Genomic DNA, 23,513 nt, shown 5'->3' with positions numbered 1-23,513 from the left:
TAACTGCATAGCATGAAATTTTAACTTTGGAATAGTAACCTATTAATTCAACTTGGTCAAACATAACTGTATTTTTAGTTTGTTTAATACAAATAAGATGTTATAAAAACATAAAGATTATGTTGCAAAAATTAAAGCAACTAGTTTGCCGTAACTCTGGAATTGCGTTCGCTTAACGTTATTTCAGTGGCTAATGCTGATCCTTTTTTTATAGCGTACTTAAATATTTTATTTTAATATGTTTTATTGTATTTATTCTTTATTTTAAACTTATAAAACTAATGAAATTTTTTAAATTTTGTTTTTCTCTTGAAGAAATTAAATTGGCGAATAGCTGATATCTACGTCTGAGTTAACTGATATTCGGCAATTAACGTATTAATAGGATCGCGATTTCGTCGCGCTTTAAATTGAAAATCTAATTTTTTAGAACACTTGAAGGAGAATAAAGGGGCTTTTCATACGAATCTGAATTTAATAAAACGAACGGCTCAAATAACCGCGTATTCCACAGTTGACTCTAAAAAGGGGTTTAGGTATGCATAGCTTGGTTACGCAAAGTCGCATTAAAATTCCGGCGAAATAATATATGCGCTTCTAAAAAAATTGATTTATAATTTAGGAAAAGAGCCGAGCTCCTCCGTCTATTACTTTAGAAATTAATTTGACCGCATTTGATCCGTTCACTCAGTGATGTCCCGAACATCCCAGTTAGAGAAGCGCGCGGTCGGTGTATTCGGCCGAGGCGTCGCGGAATATGTAAGTGAGAAATTATGCCGTGCGTATCAGTCGGTCGGTTGCATAATGGTTAAAAAAACGATGAGGTATAGAGAGCCGAGCGGCAATGCGCGATTACGTAAGAAGACAAACCAGTTGCGGGGAGCTCTGAAAATGCTCTTTCTATTTTCACGCGCCCGGGAAATTTTATAGTTGTCGCGCGCAGTGCGGTGTTTTCATTTCTAGCGAATCATCCCGCGGGTTTATTGTATTCGACCACGCCTTGGTTTTTCCAGTGACGTTGTCTCCTTGGCCTTCTTTTTTTCCTCTCTCTTTAAGGCTGATCGATATTCTTTCTTCCCCGCGCGGCGCGTCTCGAGATCTCCCGTTTGTTTACCGGCTTGTCTCGGTCTCTTAAAAAGATAATTAACGTTATACACGTATACATTGTTCATCTGTTACATCGATCGGTTGCGTAACGCAAATTCAAGGAACGGAGAATAATTCTTTTCATTAGAGCGATGATATGGGTGCTTGACCGCCGGTAAATTTCCGCATTACATATTTCCTTTTCCATATTTCCTTTTCCTTCTTCTTTCTTCCCATATAGATCTATTGCGATTCTGCGGATGACGAATGACAAGCATTAAAGCGAATTCCTTGTAATTAATTCGTCCTCATGATGTAGCTTTGATCCTCATTTAATTTGCCAGCCGTAAATTTCAAGTTCAAATTAATTCTATGCTCGAAAGGCCTCTTAAGCTACCGATTTATCAAAGTATAGTTTATAAGTAGAGAATCAAACGAAAAGTAAGACAGATTTTGAATTGCTTGTATATACGATTCGGAAACTGTTGACACTTTCCTTTATCGTGATTAAAGAGGCTTGCGATTTTAGAAAACTACCTTGAAAATGTAGTTCTCTCTCTCTCTCTCTCTCTCTCTCTCAAATTCCCGTATACGGAGAGAATTTTCTCTTGAAATTTACTCTCATAATCTAATTGTGGGATAATGTGTGACCTCAAGGAATTGTACTATACTTTTAGTACATTTTACTAAAAAGTATAGTAAAATTCCTCGAGGTCACACATTATTCCACAATTACCAAATTTTGAGGGTAAATTTTAAGAGAAAATTCTCTCCGTGTAGATGACTCGACACAGGGGAGAGTTGTCGAGTGCTTAAGTTACTTTTATCATGTTTCACATTTGATACCAAGAGCGCTTCCGTAAGGAAATTGAAATTGACTCCAGCTAGATTCGCCGACGACCGCGTGAATGAAGTTTCAAACGGCGAGACGTATGCCTCGCGCGCTCGACACAAGGGAGAGTTGTCGAGTGCTTACTACTTAAGTTACTTTTATCATATTTCAGATTTGATACCGAGAACGCTTCCGTAAGGAAATCGAAATTGACTCCAGCTAGACTCGCAGACGACTGCGTGAATGAAAGTTCAAACGGCGAGACGTATGCCTCGCGCACATGCATACACATATAGTACATACACGCCGGCGTGTGTAGCCGCGAGATATGCACTTTCACCGCGAAAGACCGATTGCTCTCGCGATCCGTATATCCGCGTACGCCACAGGGGGGGATCGCGGACGATTTTTTCCGCCGGCGGCCGGCGCGTTATCCCGAGAAGCAGATTACTTATTCAAGGTTGGTCGAGGAAGCCGTCGCCCAACGCCGGCGAAGCCTCGCGAGTGCAGCAATCGATTCGCGAGTTTTTCCCGGCTATCCTCTCTCCGCTCTCTCTCTCTCTCTCTCTCTCTCTCTCTCTCTCTCTCTCTCTCTCTCTCTCTCTCTCTCTCTCTCTCTCTCTTTCTTTCTTTCTCAGGCGAGGAGGCGTTATGTAAGAATCCGCGAGTCGCGACCCCCGCGCGAACGGCGATCGCGAATTGTGACCGATTGACAGAAAGCAAGAGAGAGAGAGAGAGAGATCGTATTATCGAAGGCGCCGGGCGATATTATTACGCGAGGCGCGATAAACCTACGAATGACTCCGCCGCGGGAAACTCGCGCGAAATGAGATCGCGATGATCTCTCGCGGTGTTCCGTATGACCGCGGAAAGGAAAAAAAGAATGCATTTGTACGGCGCATCGCGCGGGAAACCACGCGATCGTCGGCGGAGTTATAACGCGGAGAGGATTTCAGCGAGCGGAATGCGATCGATCGCTTTTAAATCCGCGAGAGCGATCGCCGGGATTGCTCGCTTTACTCGTGAGTCGCGCGCGGGAGGGGCCGCCCCGATGGGAAAATGACCGCCGCTCGGGAATTGCTTTGATATGAGGTAATGCGCACCGCGAAACACGCAAGATACATTACGTAACGTGTTAAACGTGTGTGTACACGCGACGGCGACCGGCGGCCGCTGGTATATATTTATTAACGAGCGATCGTTTAGCCGTGCGGTTTCCGTCATGAGGAAACCGCCGGCTCGCCCCGATCGCCGATTTCCAAACTCGCGCCAACGCGACGGCGAGTTTCAGTGGCCGGTAACGAAGTTTAAGGCCCCTTGGCGCGAGCTTAAGGGCCCTTAAACTTCGCCACCTTCGCCCTTAATTGCCCCGGGGCAATTAGCTTGAAATCGCTATTCGGTATGACGAGGATTCACGGCTGAAGGAACCGGTGTAAGTCGCTGGTGTCAGCCAATTTGAATTAAAACGTGACAAACGATCGATTACCGGCTGGTTTAATTCCGTTTATGAAATTCCTTTTGAAGATGTGCTTTGTCGAGACTGCTAGAGAGACTTGCGATTTTAGAAAGCTATTTTGAAAATCTAATTTTCTCTCTCTCTCTAAAATTCCTGTAAATTACATTGATGCAAAGGAGAGTTGCTTACCGCCTATTTTCAAATTATTTTTATTATTATATTTCTCATTTGATATTGAGAGTAAATATGCGTTGAAAATTGTAAACTGATCTTTATCTATTATTGAGTTGTTTAATCTTTCAGCAAATTAATTTATTATTATAAGTCTTTTTGCAACATCCTGCCGAAGATACGATTTAACAATTGATTTAACATCATCTTTGAATGTGAGGAATTTGTACAGTAAAATAATTAAAAATATAAAAACATAGTAACTAATACTTATTTTATTAATAATTTATTGCGAAACGCTTAAATATTTAATAATTAATAAATAACAATATAATAATAAGCATAGAAGATAAACACAGCATTTACATTATTAGTTTGAATGTGTTTTTGTAAATTACATATTGTTATTTATGTTGATTATGAATTTTATTTTTATCGCTTATCAATCTTATATTAATATTATTTGTTATAATTAAATTTGTGATGATACTATTTAAGAAACTTGATAGAAATATCGATTTAATCCTTATAATATGTATGCAAATATGTGTATACAATGAATATAAAATATACTTTTTATGAGAAAGTATAAAAATACATTATGATTACGTATAAATTGAACTAAAATTACAAAATATTAATGAGGTACGCATTTACTAACTTTTTTCTCCGTATATTGAACACATATATTTTTATTGCAATATACGTACTTTTATACAATGCTCGGTTTGTCTAATTTACATAATTTATTTCACATTTGAATCTGATCATTGAGTTATCGGCGATCAATTTTCTCTGTCATTCATACGCAAGCTGAATGCCCGAAAGGGAAAGGGTACAGGCTCCAGCCAGCGAACTGTACACTCTGAAAAGGTCAAAGTATCTCAAATGCAAATCGCATTTAGATCCGTAAGGGTATACCGGTCAATACAAATACGGAACGCGGATCCGGCCGGCCGATCTGTTAACGGTCTCTCGGTAATTAGTTTCACGTGGCGGGACAAAGAAAAACCTGTGCAAAACGTGAAATGCAATTTCGGTTTTCCGTTTCGTCGCGATGAATTGCAACGAAACTGCAGCCGCCAATGTCAGGACATTCAGTAACGTAAAGGCGCACGTTTCGCTTCAATCGCGGTCGGTCGCCCGTGTTGATTTACCGGGCGAGCGAGATCCGAAATCACTCGGTTCACTGCATTCGCCGCGGCGATATATTACATATATTATTCGCGACGCAGACATTCAATGTCGACAGGTATCTTTCGCGGAATCGCGCCACGGCTCCCACGATCTTTCCTTTCTTTCCTACGCCGAGATACCAAATCGCGCGCGCTCTCCTCCCATTTTTACAATTTCGCGAAACCGGTTACTACGGCGCGTTATAGCGGCCGCATTAATCGGGAAAGCGCGCGACTTGAATTTACATAACGGAATCATTGCGAGTGTTACGTTACACGCGGCCTTGATTGCGTGTGTGCGCGCGTGCGTGCGTGCGTCACAGGTCAAGCGCAGAATTGCAGAAAATCGAAGGCACCCGGTCGGCCGATCGGGCCCGGATGTGCACCGCACTTCAGGAATCGAATTACGTAACTTTACGCATCGATATAAGGAAATATGAGGTCGCCTTGACATTGCTGACTCGCGCGAATGCGATGCATTCGTTTTCGGTGTTCCCCTTACTCCTCTGCCGCCCCCTGAGTGCTCGCGAGTGCGGAAATCGACACTTCTGATACATTTCAATGGATGTGCACTAGTCACACTTTTTTCTCACGCTAATCATTGTATTTTTAGATTTTTTTTCGTGCTTTTCCACTTTTAACGTTGTTTGAATTAATGACGTTAATGCGGAAAGTATCTCTATACACTGAGAAAAAAAGTAGTTAATTTGAGTAAAATTTTCAATTTAATTAAATTTCTTTGATTAAATATTTATATATTTTAGTTAAATATATAAATATTTGAATTAAAGTTCAAGTATTTTATATGTTTAAGTTAAATGCATAAATACTTTAACTGAAGAAATTTAATCAAGTTGAAAAATTTAGCTAAATTAACTATCACTCTCACCATCCAATCTCGCATAAAAAAGGCATTATATTAAATTTGGTTGATAAAGTGGTTTACCCAATAAAAAAATTAATTCGCAATCGGTCATTACACTACACAGGCTTCAGTCATTACATAAATTTAACTGGGAACATATCAAGATTCTAGATAACGAATCTTCCTATTATAAACATCTCATCTGAAATGGTACATATTAAAAAATAGAAGCAAGGATTGAATAAACAAAATGACACGGATTTATTATCGAAGGCATATCGTCAAGTCTCAAATTTATTCCCTAACAACTTGTACACTTATACACTTTTCTTTGCTTCCCGATTCTTATCCCCACTCTCTTTTTTCCCCGCTCCTTCATTCCTTTGGCTCCCACGTTGCCTCAATCCCAGAATTCCACCATCACGTCACTCAATTTTGTACTTCCAAATAAGACAGTTCAATTTAATTGTTAACTTTTTTCTTTCTCTTCCATTTGACAATTTGTTCAACATCATTGGGGACTGAGCTCGAATGTGTATGTATTTATCTTTTTTATTTTTTGACACGATAATTTTAATAGATCGTTAAAATTTTATGATATTTACGGTAGATGACAACGACTTTTCACGAATCGGACTTTTTGAACAAATAACGAATCGAAATTCACGAATCGAAATAGTTTCTTACAATCACGAACAAGCCACAGTGTTGAACCGGTGAATTTGGAAATTCTATCTTTTTATAATTTTATGTGATTAACTACATATCTCATATATTGTAATTTTTGTATTTTTGTTGATCAGCCGGATTAATATTGAAAATGGTCTGATGGCAGACCGAAACGTATATTAAAATTTGTCGATTATATACAATTTTACATGGAGAACTAATGCCTCTTCTTTCTATCAATTGATAGTTAATCATTAGAGCCTTTCGAATCTTAAGTTTTTAAATTAACTATTTTTTTCGCAGTGTAATAGAACGTTTTTTTTTTATTTTAAGGAGATTATAACTCTTTTATTCGATTGACCCCTGAGCATAGGTGTATGATTTGCATGAGAAAAGAACTAACGAAGTTATTATTATTATCCAATATTAAATCTATTCTCATTGCAATTGTCGTAAATTTTTTTTGCGTGATATCGCGAAATTATAAAGCAATTATATTAAGATTACTATGTAATGTTTTTTTAACGTGATTCTATAAATTTATAGCTGCATATTTTGTTTAAGGTAATCGTTATTGTCCGAAGTAATATTTTTTGAAAACGAAAGATTTTATTTAATTTCTTTGATGGCTTTTTTCATTATTTTGGTCATGTTAATAATAAAATTCTGAAATACCCCATTATCCTCGGGACGAGCACACAAGTGAATGACGGGGGTGTTTTTGTGATTCATCGATGCGACGGCGATAGGGGATGTCATCGGCAAGGCATTATCCGTCAAGCACAGGCGCTGATGATGTTTATGTAATCACGTGGTTAAATTGTTGCACACTGCGTTGTCTGTGTGCTTACGTAACTGGAATCGCATTCTCACGAGAAATGGGCAGATATGTTACCACTATACGCGCTTAAGGGGGAGGCTTAACGTGCGTTCTTCCACGTGCAGCTTGCGAAAAGCTCCGCATTCGTAAAAACTTTTGCTATTTCGTCGCGGGAGTTTCATAATTAAATTTATACACGGAGAAAATTTTCTCTTAAAATTTACCCTCAAAATCTGGTAATTGTGAGATAATGTGGAACCTCGAGGAATTTTATCATACTCTTTAGTGAAATTTACTGTACTTTTAAATTTTACTAAAGGTATAGTAAATTTTACTCAAAAGTATAGTAAAATTCCTCGACTTAACACATTATCCTACAATTACCAGATTTTGAGGATAAATTTTAAGAGAAAATTCTCTCCGTGTAGGAATTGTGTAATTGCAAAAATTGTACTTCTTTCTTGCAGATACCGGTACTATGAGGCTGCACGAATGGATGATGTATGAGACATCCCGAAGCAGATTTGAAGGTATTTGATGATATTACGCCATTATTTGATATTTTCAATTCTCGTTTTGCTCCAGTAAGTTGACATACTCAAAAAAGATGTGTAAAACATAAGAATCAAGAATACATACTTTTTTCCTTTGAATTGATGGATTAGAATGGTTTACTACCGAAAGAACCGGGGAAAACTGGGATTTTCAGAGAATTGCTTTTTTATCCTTAAAAATCATTAATTTTTATCAGAATTTTATTAGAATTTTATCGATACTTGGAAATTTTTGGAATTTTACTTATAAATTTAAATTTTATCTCTTTCTGTCTTTTTCTAACAAATTTTTTATTTTCACATTTACATATATTCTCTGTGATTTGCAAGTTTTTATTAAAAAATCAGTGATGATAAGAAAACAATACATTGTTCTAAATTGACGTCGTGTGTTTAATTACGTTTCGTATTCTGTACTTTTTGTGAGCTATATTATTACGGACAAATCGTTATATGCTATTTAATTCATATTATTTCTTTTAGTATTTTTTTCTGAAATGAATAATACTTGTAATAAGAAAACTAAATAATACTTTTATATTCAAAACTCGAGTAACTTTTCTTTGTACGATTAAAGAACATTAAAAGGTATAGTAAACAAATTTTATTTTAAAGTTGCATTTAAAAAATTCTTTAATTTTATCTGGAATTTTGAACAAAATAGAAGGGGATATCTTAGAGAATTCTTGTACAAAATTTAAAGATTATTTGTCAGGCTTTTGTACCTACACAAAAAGTCGGAGAAATCGGTATGGTTATAAGTGGAACATCGATTCTGTTGCTTCAAGGGCGCAGATGCTCGTTATGATGCGACAATGGAGGCTAACATCCTAACAAGCTCTCAGTGCACCTGACATTACTCTTATATTTCGTTATTGCGCCGGCATTGTGCATTGATATTATTCCAGGAAGCGGCAACGTTTATTTCTTAGACGTAATTTCCCATTGCGAATGGAAATAATATTAGAATTCATGAATAAATGCCGGCCACTTAATTATAGATACATCGACACGTTGCTTAATTGTTTTGATTTTTACGATTGTTAAAGTCAGTTCTAACTGCAAATTATAGGCATTGAACAAAGGGATCTTTGTTCAATCTCAACGGCACTTATTTTTTCCCTATCTTAAATATCGCTAGTCGATCGCCTTTTCTCTCTCGCGTTGTTACTGAATCTTAATTTGTACTTAATTCGCCGTTCTGTCCGTTTGAGCGTAAAGCTCAACTCGCCCTCGCTCGTTGACGCATTGACGGACAAACGATAAGTCGTCGTGGAAGACAGGCGTCCAATTATAAAAATTCGCGCGACGAGCGAGTCAATTAAGACTTAATAATTTGACGCTTTCTCGCGATGGTTTGCTTGCAGGCATTGGTATGTTCCAGCTAGATGAATGGACGCATGGATGGGCTCGATGCGAATTTAAGGGTGAGTTTACGATACTCCGTTTATTTTCAACACTGTTTTAGCACTAGAAGTACCAAACGATTATTATTAATTGTTTCTATATTTTAAATTAATATTTTACTTCTTTCAAAATATTCCTGTAAAACAGAATGTTAGTTTAGATATTTTTATAGTAATTTATTTGTTCGATCTTTTTTAGTGAGTAAAAATACTTTGGTACTTCTAATGTTAATGTTTTCGAGCAAACAAATTAACGCTTTCTCTGATGGACAATGCGATTGCGGCGAAGAGTGATTGTCGATGAAAAGAAAATAGGAGTAAGATGATGTCACTGGGCACTGAATGTTACAGCGACAAGATGACACCATGATTACAGTTGTTTCCGCAAAAGTATTGTATTACGGGGGGGGAGGGTCAGTGTCAGCTTACCAATTAATGTTGGAAAAACGAATTCCGGAATCGTTGGTCAATTCGGAAATTCGAGGATACAACCTCCTCACATTCTCTTCTCAGCGATGACCGAAGTAAATTGATACTTGATATACTCGAGGTGTGCGAAGACATACCTCAGTCTCCGATCCCTGTCTGACGCGTAAATGTTAATAACGGTGCGTCAATTATGCCTTTCCCCGATTTCTTAATCGTGACTTGATTAATGGTTGCGAAGTACATAATATGATGATTCAGTTACGATACAGACAGTACTGTAATCGTGTTAATTTTATTGACGAGATATCGAATGTTTAATGAATATATAAGTAATGAGGCAATTATATGCCAATATGCACACAAATGCGATTGAAAATTGTAGGATTAATTTCTTTTCCTCTAAAAATAAGTATTAACGTTCCGTACACATGTTGTTTTTCATCAGCATCTTCTTTACACACGTTAAGTGAATAATTGCCGAGTTAATTTTTATTACATTGAGAAGTAAAAATGATTGCAATTATTATAATTCATTTTGTTTTTATTATCTTAATATTTTACTATATTATATTTAAAATTATCATTTGTGTAGTAAAATTTTTCACATAATTGGCAAAGTTATAAATATGATATTACTACTACTAACATTATCGCAGTAATAATTATACAAATAGAGGTCTTAACTCCATATTTATTATACCATGCAATTATAGTAAAAAATACCTGACACTTCTCTTGATGTACAATTATGCCTAAAAAAAGTTTTTCAACTTTTATATATTTTAACATCTCTACGAAATATTTGTATAGTTTATTTAAAAAATTGTATATAATAATATAATTAATTACAGAGGTCTTAATTTTTTCAAAGAAAATACATTCGCAGAACAATATTGTCGTGTGTACAGAGTATTAAACAATATTTTAAAAACAATATTTGTTTATTTAATATTTAAGAAATGTAATTCAAAATTTTATGCGTAGTCTTCAGAACAGATATCGTATTTTTAATCCTTTTTCCTGGCTTATGCCGGTGTTCCATCGACCGCCATCGAAAATACGTTACGCAACGTAAAAAGGAAAATATCGCGCATTTTATTTTCAAATTTCGTCGTCGGCGACGTTAACGTGCGGCAAGCGTTAACGAAGGTCACAGATCGTTATTGAAAATGCGAATAATTGGATAAATGCGCGCGCGGGTGGGGAGTGGTATATGAAATCACTGTAAATTAATCGACGGGAAGGCTGATCTTCCGCTTACCGAAAAATCACGCTAATGAGTGGACGAGGGAGATTTGGCAGAGGGACAGGGGAGAGGGGGGATCGAGCTGTGGTCACTTCAAACGTCAATGCCGATCGTAAACCGGACCCGTATCACACAAAAGCGTATTGACGATAATAATTAACGCTCCCGTTACAAACGGCTGTACAGATGCACGCGCGGTCGAGGCAGGCTTAGCTCGTGTAATTAGCGCTAATTAATACAATGCAATCGGCTCGGTCGCGGAATCTCGACGATACGGATTTAAGGGCCGAAAAACGCGATTAAGTCGAACGGGGCGTCTAGAAACATATATTTACGTGCGTGCGCGTGTGCTTTTCATCGATCGCCGATCTCGGGTTGACGCGCGACGATCTTCCCCGCTTTAAAACGCGGCAAATCAGTTCGGCAATCATAATTTTGCTTATCTCGGCTCTTTTCTCACGACAGTTTACATTCCTTTCTTCTATTTTCCATAAGCAATTTGAGTCTTTTTTGGCACAAGCGTAATTTTACTTTTGATATTTATTGAATAAAAACTTTAACATTTATGTTAAACCGCTATTTAATGTACCAGAGATTTTGGAAAGTGGTCCTGAAAAAAAAAAAACTTTTTTTAAAGTTTAGAAAAAACTGCGCTAGATCCAAGTTGCCTATGAAAAAAGTAAAGATATGGTTGCCTCGAAGTAGTAAATATTCTTGATTGAGTTTGAAAGAGAAACTAACAAAACGCACTATCAGGATTGATACAGGTGTGATTAGCGATGGCGGCATAGCGTGAACAATTAATAGCTCACGAAATTAAAGCGGTATTCAAAACTTTCTTGCAGCCGGTTACCATACAGTTGACAGCTATTATTATTGCAATACTAAGCGAATTGCGCGCAAAGGTAAACCGGTTAGCCGAAGGCTAATGTTTCGAGTATCTGTGGTAAAATAAATAACATAAACTTGTGGAAATACATTAAAAAGAATAATTCTGCGCGGAAAGAAATGCGTCGATCGTTCGTTTTGTGCCTCTACCAGAATGTGCAATATTAAAATGTTAACTCTGACTGATTACGTTGTACATGAATAAAGTTATGTAAGGCATTAGGATAACGAGTATTAATTAGTTGGTTCATATATTGTTACGTATAATACGATGACATGTGCGTTAATTAATTCTAGGAAGGGCGCGAAACGTACGATCCGTTAGAAAAAGTTCAATAATTCATATATACTTTAAACTTTTCCATATGCATATACAAGATGAGTTTTTTTAATTCGTCGATTGATTAATCATGTTATGCGCAGAAGCAACTTTACTTTGTAAAAACTTGATTTATGCATCTTCTCAAACTTTATTACGCATGCGATTGTGCAATCGATGAATTAAAAAATTTGGCTACATTTTCACAATCTACATTACTTGTTTACACGTTTGTATTTTATTCGAAAGAGATGTTTTTCCTGTGAGTCTTTTTTTTTTGCTGCAAAGTCAATGAGATGCGAACTCAAAAATGCTTTAAAACTGTTAATGTGTCTGGAAGGCATTTTAAAATTATGATGCAAATCATATAGCATATAACGATCGATTGCTACCATCGTACTCTTGCTACTCGCGATTTCTCAATGCAGGCATAAACAGACAGCAGGAAAATCGTAAGATATAGTTTTTCAAGCTTGCACGCGCAAGTTTTATAGAGCCGTTAATGACACGTTTCTTTCGCGACCGATTATTATTTAATTACGTTATTTAGTTAGTTTCAATAATTTAATTTTTAATGGATTGTAACAATTTAATTATGGTCCACTGAGACAGGCAATGACATATCGTTACACGCTTTTAATAGATCGATTTTATATTTTTCTTCTTGATAAGTTTTGAAAATCTTGTCTGCGTGTAGCATAAATTTTGACTTTGTTAACGATAATTTATACGTTTTAGAAAGCAAAAGTTGAGCGTAAAGTTCGCTTTGTACAAAAAAAAAATGTCGACTAAATTTTCAATTCGAGTATAGATAATATTTTCCATTTAGTAACACAAGTTGATAGTTTTATCTTCGTTTTATCTTTGTCATTTATTAAAAAGCTAAAATAATGCTATGTATTAAAATTAAATATTTAAATACTTGAATTCAAATTGACCTCTGCTCTCGCACATATGATTCTACCGTATGATACCATTTTTCGCTGTTACGAATATTCGAAGTGAATACGCTTTTACCTAGCGATTTAGTCGCCAAGAGAATCCTCGCGACGCATCCTCCCCGCCGTGGGGGTGGCTGCTCAGGGGCACACCGCGACTCGCCGGGTGTGCGATTCTTCGGCGGCGCAGGGCGGTTTTAGTCACTCCCACCTGTGCCATCGTGACCACGTGGTATACCCGTCGCGACACCCCGGTGCAACTCGACAGCATCACCGCCGACGGCGAGTACCTCTCGCGTCGTCGGCGGAGGTGCCTCCTCCGCTTCCACCACCGCCGCTACCGTCGCCACCACCGTCACACAATCGAGCCAGCACCACCGTCGTCATCATCTACTACCCGCGTACCTCAGTACCAACCGGACGACGCGTCTGTCGACGAGCGCGAGTTCGAGAGGAGAGTTCTCCTCTCCCCCGATCATCGACATCGCACCCGAGGACTCCGTACATAAAAGTAAAAAAAGGAGTTTTGCAATAGCTAGCAGATATCGAGCGAAATAATGAATAATTTTACTTTTCTACATATATTTAGGAAGATAAAGTTACCTTGAATATATTAATCGGCATTGTTTTACTCGATTATTTGGTAGCCGTTAGCAAACTCTTGTTTCAGTGTGACGACGACAAACACTCGGCGAAGACTGTATAGACCGGCGCTTCTCTGGTCCTCCGGTTTTCCCTCGTCGGTCGGCTGTCCGCTCGGCGAGGTCACGTGCCGGCCAGAGTCTCGCGGGAGCTCGCGGCACGCGACCCGTCGGTGGACTGAACTCGCCGGTGGTACTGAACGCCCGGCACGAGCACCTCGTCGTCGGCGTCGAGGAGGCCCGACCCTCGAAGTACGAGGGCATCGCCCGGCAAGAGGGAAGGCGACAGGTCCTCTGGCCTCTTCTCGAGGATGTCGCCGCCTCCTCGTCGTCGGCGACGACGTGGATGTACGCGCTTCTCGGTAAGGGGGGGTTTCCCCGCGCCCATAAAACGGCATTTCTCGCGACGTGCGAAATCTCGAATCTCAATGCCGGGAAATAGAAAAATTGTTTCAGCCGCGTGCGCGTTTCAGCTAATGCATCTGAAGATTATTCGGCAGACTCGTCTCTGCGATTCCCACAGACGTTGGTTTGACGACGAAATGTCATACGCAAATCAGATTTATTTGGTTACGAACTTCATCAAAATTCTTTCAGAATTTTCGTACGATGACCTTTCAAATTGCCATCAACAGATGCTGTATAATTTACAAATTATTGTGGATTCAATAATGATTTTTAAGCGAAATCGGTCAAAGTGTTTTCTTATTGATTCGTTTAATTGAAACAGTGCTTTCCTATTGGTCTCTCTCGATTCGAGACTTTCGAGATCTTGTGACATATTGCACGGCGCTGTCCATCCGTTTTTCATCAACGCGTCAGACGTATTATGTCATTATGTAATGATTACTGGAATATTCTCGTCGCCTCAGGTACTGTTTTTTTTTTCCATTGTCTTGCACTGAAGCACATTCACACTAATCTCGTCGCGCGTCGACGTTCTTTATTACGGGGCTACACAAAGAATCTCTGTCTCCGGAGCCTTGCCTTTTTTGTTCGTCATCGGGTGTTTTAATCGATGACAATGAATTCCAATTTTTCAATGATCGATTCGACGGCATTGTCTCATCGAAATACTTTCCGCGCTCTCCGACCCGGCAAATCGCAACAGGTGCCCTCCTCGCCCGGAGTCCGTTATGTCATTCGATGATGCCAGTGGCATCGCGACCGCCACATTTCCATCGATAAAGACCCCGACGAAGCACGAAGCGTTATCGAAGGCCGCGCGCGCGATGTCGTGGAACTCCTAGGTAATGTCATTGTCACTATTATCTCAATCGCGTCACGCGATTGCGTTCCGTGGACTTTTTTCTTTCCGCGTCACCGAACGCGAACCGGGGTCTCCTCCTCGAGGAGCATTCGCCGAGAGCGAGACAGATCTTTATCGCAGTTTTATGTAACGCCAACCACACTGAGATGGAATTCCATCGACTTACCGTATACGTACGCTTCATCTCGCGGTCGTGGCAGAAAATAAAGAAGAAAAACGCCCAGCTCGTATACCGACGGGCGCTTTCGTAAGACGAGAAGATTATTTTAATTAAGAGGGATAACGCGTAAGAGTTCTCGTGCCCGATGCGGGAATTGTTATTAAATCTTCTGTTATTAAAACGCGAAGTCGCGCGTAAGGCAATGCACATCTGTCGAGGCTCGATGAAGAAGTCATCGTGTGCGTGTTTATCCATAATCACATTTAAAATAAATAATACGCGCGGTTATTATGATTTTATTACCGCAATTTCGCCGGTTTTTTTCTTTTTTTTATATAAAAATAAATAAACGAGAAAGTCGCATGAGGGGATTAGGCAACGTATCGTTCGAACGAAGATAGATGTCTGAAATATTACCTCGTGGGGAAACGTCTCTTACTCTCCCACTGAGAAACGGCCCGCGCATTTAACCCCTAGAACTCGTCTTTCTGGGCTTAAGTCGTCCAAGATGAGCGTTCCTTCTGTTTGCAGGTTTGCTGTCGTCGGCCGTCTGTATACCGCGTACGTGCTGTTAATACGCCGCTCGAGCGAAATGTCATAAAAATCCGGGAATTGCTTGGCAGGCAGCGGCACGAGGTAGCAATTAATGCGCGTCCGAAGGCGGATGATTCGTTGCCATCATCATCATGGGTTTCGCGTTGATTGATCGCCGATTTCGTCGGCCGCCCGTCGCCGTGGTTCTCGCCGATCTAGAGTCGATCTCTTGCGCAAGCATCCTTTGTGCGTTCTCTGCAATGCAGGAGGGCAAAATAGCACGTGCGGTTTTTTCTCTTTCTTCTTTTTTTTTTTTTTGAGAGAGAGAGAGAGAGAGAGAAAAATATGCCGGAGAAGGCGTCGATATATTACTTTCACGTTTCGCCGTTGGTGTAACTTGCGGCTTTCGGCACCTCGAAGATGATTCGCCAGCTGTTTTTCTCGCGACGTTCGCAGGAGAAGGTAACATGCCTTTCTCTCTTTTTTTCTTCCTCGTTTCATTTCGTCGTTATTAATGCTCTATACGTGCTGTATCGACGCGCGTTCGCCGGAGTCGCGCGAACGTGCACTCGTAATCGCAATCGTCGATGACATTGGCGTTGCTGTCACTCAAGGCCGGAGATTGCGGCGTTACGCACATGCGACAGATTTGTCCCGTTTATTTCCCCGTTGTTACAAAACGCGGTCGTCACACGAGTTTCGCGGTATTGAATTGTTACGAAATCGGTCAGCGACGCGTAACGTCGATGTAGGAGGAAAAGAAGATATAATACAATCGGGCTCGACCTCTGTATTTTCTCACCCGTTTCACGGTGCCCCGCGCCTGCATGATACTCTGAAAATTAATCGGGCGTCTAAAATGACGGATTGCAGGTTTGCAAAATTGCGCTTCTCGCGTGGGCTCGCGCGAGTGGATAATTATGCCCTGGCTCCCGGATAATTACCCGATAGCGGCTGACCATATTTTACGTTACGCAAATTTATCATCAGGAAATTATCGGCTGTGCAGCCGTCGACGTGCGTGCGTGCACGCGCAAGGAGCGTAATCTTGCTGAAGTTTGTCTAAAAATTCACAGCCAGATACTGAATATAATTTTGTTGGACTGTTGAAACGACTATGGAAGTTGTTCATGCATGACGGGCAATGCTGCAAAAAGTTTTTGACATTCCAGCTTGAGCGTCCTACATCATTACTCTTTAATGGTCCGACAAAATTATTGACGAATTTTTAGTTACTTTAGCAAAACCGTTTTTTCCTTTTTCTACTCCTAATGCACACGCGGATATTGCGAAATGTCGTAGACCATAGGACATGGCCAGAGATACAAGAAATATTGCTGCCGAGCCGTTCAATATTAAAATTGCCGCTGAGATTTATTTTGAATTTATTTTGAATTCGCGAGACTCATCTCACTTTGAGATCTCTCTCGTTAGAGAGTAACGGGGAAACTTTCGCACGTCGCGAGCGTTCGCCTGCCCGTCCGGGTCGGAAATTCTTCAGTGGCGAATCGCTCTATCGTTTTCCAGATGAGGGTGATCTACTGCCGGACACTAGCAACGACGGCGTCGTCGAAAATGAGGACGTGGTGGTCGCCGCAGGCGATGGCGCCTGCATGAATGATCGCATGCTGCACTATCATCAGCACCAACATCAACAGCATCCCCATCAGCAACAGCAACAGCAGCAGCATCGTTATCATCATCATCATCAGCTGCATCAGCAGCATCCGTCGGCGGAGCCGGAACTGGACGAACTCCTGCGATTTCGCGATACTGGAACCACGACCGGGTCGGGACAGGGACAGGAGATGGTGGCGCAGGAAATGGCACAGAGCTACACGCAGCTCCTGCACTCGGCGGCGGCGACGGTGCCGGCCCAGGAGGCGCAGGAATACATCTCGCTGGAGGAGCTACGGCCGCGCATCCATCATCAGGAGCATCATCGCCCCGTACACGACACTTGCGCACAATTGGCCACGTCCGCCTCGCAGCTCTATCATCAGCATCAGCAACAGCAGCAGCAAGGCGACGGCCAGCACCAACAGCAACACCAACCAGATTACTTTAATCTCTCGTCTGTGCAGGAGTAAGTGATTTGGTTGTCTTGTCGTATCTGTCGTCACGAGCAACAGTAACATGAAGGACAATCTTAATTAATGTATACATGCAATGTATGCGTGTGTGTGTGTGTGTGTCGTCTTCACGCGAATGCCGCCGCGATGTCAGATCGGATTATGCTTAAGGCCGGAACTGCGACGTTGTTTTGCGCGTTATCATGTTATTTATATCGCATTGTGTGCGACAACAATCGATAAGCCTCTCGACATAATCTGCTGGAATCGGCTTTGGAATTATGACCGGTGTTGTCAACACCGAGTCAGTTATCCGAGTGATTTCAGGTATTATGATACTACCGGAGTAGATACTCCGAATGATATCTCGATACACCAAATATCCGGGCAAATTAACAAAAAAAAAAAAAGAGAGAAAGAGAGAAAAACACGGTTTGCATTCACGTAATTATCTTAATAAACTAAGTCGCGCGTTGCGCGGTAAAATTGGTGATGAATTTTTTTTCTCTACAATTCGCGTGTAAAACAAAAGGCGAAACGAAGGACGGTGTCAGTCAGCATTCACGCTCCGACGAATCTAAATGGCGTACGTTCATAATAATGCATTAAAAACGACGTAATATAAAGCGCGTCGTTTACAAACGAAATAATGAGTGATCGGAATTCTCTCTTCTCTGCAAGCCACGATTGCTCTCGATTGCATTTCTATTTCGATCGTCGTAGCTCAATCGACAGGAACCAGTAGAATTTCGCGCTTTCTATACATTATCGCTCTTTTGTGACTTTTTCCATTTCCCTCGCACCCCGAGTCGTGATGCATTACATAATGCATCTCTTTATCATTGTCTACCGCGACGAATGCGTTTTTTATGCGCTACGTTGACCACTCGAGCGGACTCGCGCTCTATCGCTTTCCCGTCCACGCCTTTGAAATTAATTTCTTTTTCTAAGCAAACATAAACGCCAACTCATGATTGATTGATTCCGATAAACCTAGCTAATGTAATTATTAGATGTTGCCACAAAAATTTTGCCGGTGAAAATTATTATATCGAGGTGAGATAAGAAAATCATCATCTCGTAGACAAGTCGCGCGGCTGCACTTTACATTTCGGAAATTGATGTGGAATCGGCGAATTAACTCGGCGATTTACGGATTACAGTTACTTGAGGTATGTCAGATGCACGCGAGTTCTCGTCTATCGCGTCGCACGCGACATAACGTCGGTGCTGTTGTATATCTACGAATAAATAAATAGATTACGCTAATCGCCTGCATTACATCATAATTCACGGAACTATCTACCATTGTCGATGGCGAGATGATCGGCAGACCTTGGTTACTCTTTTTTTTTTTTTTTTTTTTTCCCAAGCAGCTAATACGAGCGACCGTCGCGTCGGTTTGAAACTAACCAAAGCAAATAATTTTGTTAATTTCATGGTAAAATGACGGTTTTAATCATAGATCGACTTCTAATTGTGGATCAAATACATACGTTAAAAACATAAATATATTAAGCTATATTTAATTATTTTAATCCATAATTGGAATTTACATGAACATTTTTGAATATTTTTGTTTAATATTGAATATATAACAGTTTTTTTTTGTAATTATAATATAAATTTACTGCTTACATTGACGTTAAGAAATTTTTTAAACGTTTAATTCTTATTCATCATTTTAATCTTAAATGATAATTCATCATTAACTCACTCTTTTTTTATTTGCTATAATTATATTTAAGGGAAGATTTTTCAGAGAAACTTATAAATTATATAAAAATAAAGAATAATCTTCAACTTTAGAAAATTTAGATCATGCTTGTGTTCAAAACACTATGCGATTAGCTGCATGATTATATATCGGACTTGCCGTATTCTTATATGCGTAAATGCGATCGACAACGCGATAACGCGATCAAGATTTAATCGATCGGCAAAAAGTTTTACATACGTTCAAACAGGTAAGGTAAATCGAGAGATTGGATCGATATCGCTCGTAGGAACTTATAGATCGTAAAGTCGCTGACGATAGTTCAATACTCCCGGACGTGACGTTGGTGCAACTATGCATTACAGGCCCCGCACACGATTAATGTATTTACGTACAAAAATATGCAGCTCCATTGATGACCGTAACTTTCCCTATTCCCTCGAGTCTCGAAAATGCTGTACAACATAAATCTTGATAACTGAATGGCTCGTTACTCAAAAGATAACGATTAGAAATTTTTAACGACATCATATACAATTAAGTTTCTCCTTCAATAATTCTTTTACAATAATTGCACGAACATTTTGCGATTTTTAAATCTTTTCGTGTATGCGTTTATGGGAAGCATTTTTTTCATCTGTACGATTCCCTCAGAACACCGGGGAAACTTAATCACGTGTTACGTGCGAATGTTACGTACGTTATATGACTTAACGCAGTGACTTCATCGGTGTATTCAATCGACAATCACGCTACAAACGCCTTTTAGCGGTTTCTTCTTGTATCGCAATCGCGATTTTCGATTAGCCGTCTAACTTTGCGGCTTGAAATTGGCTGCTTGCAGAAATTCGTGCCCCACGGTTTATTTCGGCGAGATAGGCACGGGTTCCGGGGTGGGAGAGCTAACCACCACCTCGGCGGGGGGTGGTGGCGAAGGTCTCACCCCGACTCCCGCCCCCGCCAGCAGCAGCAGCAGCAGCGGCGGCAGCACCGCCAGTACCACCACCACCACTCTCAGCAGCCCGAGCACGACCACTACAACTACCACCACCACCACCACCGGTACCAGCAGCATCGCTACCATCCCACAAGTTGCAACGGGGGCTGAACCGCCCCAGCACATGGAGACACCCCCGACGATGGTCCCCGACCAGCAGGCACCCGCCTCCGGCCATCACTTTCACCACCATCACCATCATCATCATCACCATCATCATCGGCATCATCGTAGCACACCCACCACGCCTAGCCATGGACCGGCGACCGACACCTCGGATGAGTTCGCGCCGGTCTCCAGGAAGCGGAAGCTCTCTTGCCAGTAAGTTTAATCCGTAATTTGTCGAAGACCCTTGAAGGTTCGTGCCTCTAAGAAATTCATGGTTGATGTCACCAGTCTCTCTCGAACCAGACGAAGTTGACTAAACTTAGCGATGAATCGTTGAACATCGTTTTATCATGGTCCGTCAATGATAATAATATATTATTAACAATAGATTTTTAGTGTCTAAATTGAGTAAGTACGTAATCTGCACTGAAAAAAAAAGTAATATATTCAATAAGATATGTAGTTGCGGGCTGCCACCTACAGGTATACTTAATACAATAATATATGCCATTGCAATATCAACATTGTACTTGCATTAATAGCAAATATTATTGTAGTGAGTATTTTAGGTAGTTGGCAGCCCGCAATTACATATGTTATTGGTTATATTATTTTTTTTCTGTGTGTAAATACATTTAAAAAAGCAAAACTGTAACAGCAACTTATTTAACTCACTCTCTAAATCGAAATCACTGAGAAACAATGCCTATATCACTGATTATGCCTACGTACGTTACTAGTTATAAGTATGGCATTAAATTCAGTAAAATTTCACTGATTTAGAGAAGAAAATTCGTCTTCTTTCTCCCAGAAGGACCATCAATTTAACGTTTGTGAAAGAGACCAGGTGAATCCGACTGTGAACGTTTCGGTGCGCATCGTCGTGATCTTCGATGAACGAACAGAGAGGAGGAAGCGCTAGAAATGAGACGCTCTCATCGGAAATTCTTGCGCGAAATCTCGCGGAATCACCAACGTTTCTTTTGTCCGTCGCGTCTTGCTCTCGCGGGAGGCGAACACACGGGTATACCGAAGAATTGGCCGTGGCGAGAGTGGCACGTTTGCCACGGAGCACGAAGCCAGCGTGTACGGTGTTCGCTCCGTGTTAGGCTCCACGTAGGTGCGGAAGTCGTATCGTGGAAATATTACACATTAGCATGAAGCGCGAAGGGAAGCCCGCCAAATGTGCCAAGGAGTCTGGAGTCTCTCCCGCGAGCTGCGGCGACAAACAATTCGCGGCAACTAGCGACTTAGTCTCCCCCCCGTTTCCCCTATCCGCGATACCTGTATTCCCCGACGCCGATGTTTCGTGATGTTTCGCGCGAAACGTTCGGCGGTTTCGAGTAATTACCCAATCAAAGTGTCGGATACGCGGTCAAAGGGTTAACTTAATCGTTGCAACAGAAGATTCGTCTCCCTCTCTCTCTCTCTCTCCCTCTCTCTCTCTCTCTCTCTTTCTCTCCCCCGAGATCCCGATCGGTCGAAATTGCCTTCGGCAATTACCTCCATTGCTTGTTCACGCGGGCTCGGCACAGCTGATTACACCTGTCAAATGATGACATATCGAAAATGCGATTGCGATCTCTTTTTCGAGCGTTGCGAATATCCCGCTTTGAATCATACACGTGTCCAGGATCCGCTGAAAACATTTTTTGGCCTCGTCTGAAATTGAGCCGGGTGTAAAGTGCGCGATTTCGCATGGCGTCAACATTTCTTGTAATACAAATCTCTATGAGTATGCAATTATTATGCAAAATTTAACATGCGCGTGTTAAACGGGAACCTGATCTCGTGTCGTTAGCAACGTTAAAATTGCGTTAGCGCGCACTGTTTTATTATGGCAAATATTTATATCTCCCGTTTCCGAGGCGAGACTTTTGCAGCGAAGGAGAATCGTGTCGACATATTTCCTCGCGAGAACGGGAAACCCACGTGCGACTTTTCGAGCTCGAGACACAAAGGAGAGGGCCGGGGGAAAGAGGAAGCTCTACACGAGCGAAACTTCATGAAATTTGCCGTCAAAGGGGTAACACCCTCTGCGAAGATCGTAATATGCCAAAGAAATTGTTTTCCTGTGATGTTTCGACCGAATTTAGTCGCCGCAAAGGGACTTCGCCAATTACGTACTTAGATTACTACGTGCGTTTAATCGGCAAAATTGCATCCCGCGAGAGAAAAGGCACTGGAATTATTGTGTTATTAAAATTAAAATAATAATTTAAAAATATTTTTTATAATATATCTATTAAATCTCTTGTAATTAATAAATTTATTTATCGAATTTTTCTTCAATTTTATTGTTCAGCTTTTATTGTTCGTTAAAGAAGCGCTATCGTCTGTTTTAGTGTTGGAAACGATCTCTTGGACGATCTGGGAGACGACGCCAAATCAGTTCGCACAAATGACGACAGTAAGAAGTAAGTAATTACGTAAAATGATCGAAAAGAAAAAGAAATATATTTAGCACACGGAAAAAATCAAGATTTCCCAGCGAAAACACGATCGAACTTTTAACGCAATCGGCGATTACATAGTATTATGTCAGATATTGCCAAGGTGAGTGCTACCTTGACCTACCTCGGTTCTTTGCTCCGGCTTCATCAGCGACGTCACTAAATCCAATGTATTTACTGCTGCTAGGCGATACAAGTCCCCCGCAAAAGCAGTCATTCGGTCACGAAGTGTCACGGTTTTATCGCTTATCTATTATTGCGCACAACAGAGATAACAATTGATTCTCAAATTGAAGAATTTATATTGTTGTAGATATTTGAAAAATATTAAAAAATTTCATGAAAAGCTATTTAAGCTCAAAAATATCAAAAAACGAATTCGGCCCTTTTAAATCCAATTTCCTAAAAATGTGACGTGATAGAACAATCTTACTTACGAATTTGTTTATTCACCTGGTCTGATTTGCCATCCAAAAATTTATTTAATTTTATCTGAGTATAATTGACATGATAAAAATATGCCAACTGCAGGAATAAATTTAAGCCTGTTTTATTTCGACATCCTTACGCTTTTGTTATTGTTATTTATTTAATATTTGAAAATAAGTATTATAAATTCTTTATATTTTTAATTACTTTAATGTATGGTACTCTTTCAAAAAACGATATGATTTATAAAGCTTATAAGTATGACTTAGGTAACCAGT

The 23,513-nt window shown here is 40.3% G+C and overlaps 1 protein-coding gene across 9 annotated transcripts in view; it reads left to right on the top strand.

Moving 5' to 3' along the window:
- LOC105838385 (protein cycle) overlaps window positions 1-23,513 on the top strand; it is a 38,323-nt gene that overhangs the window by 1,784 nt on the left and 13,026 nt on the right. For 2 of the 9 annotated variants that reach the window (XM_028190620.2, XM_028190621.2), the window contains exons 1-6: window positions 5,746-6,120; window positions 7,542-7,604; window positions 8,996-9,055; window positions 16,987-17,545; window positions 20,093-20,566; window positions 22,699-22,770. In XM_028190620.2, coding sequence (XP_028046421.1) covers window positions 6,117-6,120; window positions 7,542-7,604; window positions 8,996-9,055; window positions 16,987-17,545; window positions 20,093-20,566; window positions 22,699-22,770 — 1,232 coding nt within the window. In that variant the 5' untranslated portion in view covers window positions 5,746-6,116. Of the gene's footprint in view, window positions 1-5,533; window positions 6,121-7,541; window positions 7,605-8,995; window positions 9,056-12,337; window positions 13,366-13,524; window positions 13,858-16,986; window positions 17,546-20,092; window positions 20,567-22,698; window positions 22,771-23,513 lie in introns of those variants that run through there. The other 7 variants (XM_028190623.2, XM_028190616.2, XM_028190617.2 and 4 more) reach the window with 7 other exon arrangements.

This window comes from Monomorium pharaonis, chromosome 6 (assembly GCF_013373865.1).
Source record: "Monomorium pharaonis isolate MP-MQ-018 chromosome 6, ASM1337386v2, whole genome shotgun sequence".
NCBI lineage: Eukaryota > Metazoa > Arthropoda > Insecta > Hymenoptera > Formicidae > Monomorium > Monomorium pharaonis.
The sequence above is the reverse complement of the archived record's forward strand: the minus strand, read 5'-3'. Positions and strand labels throughout refer to the sequence as shown.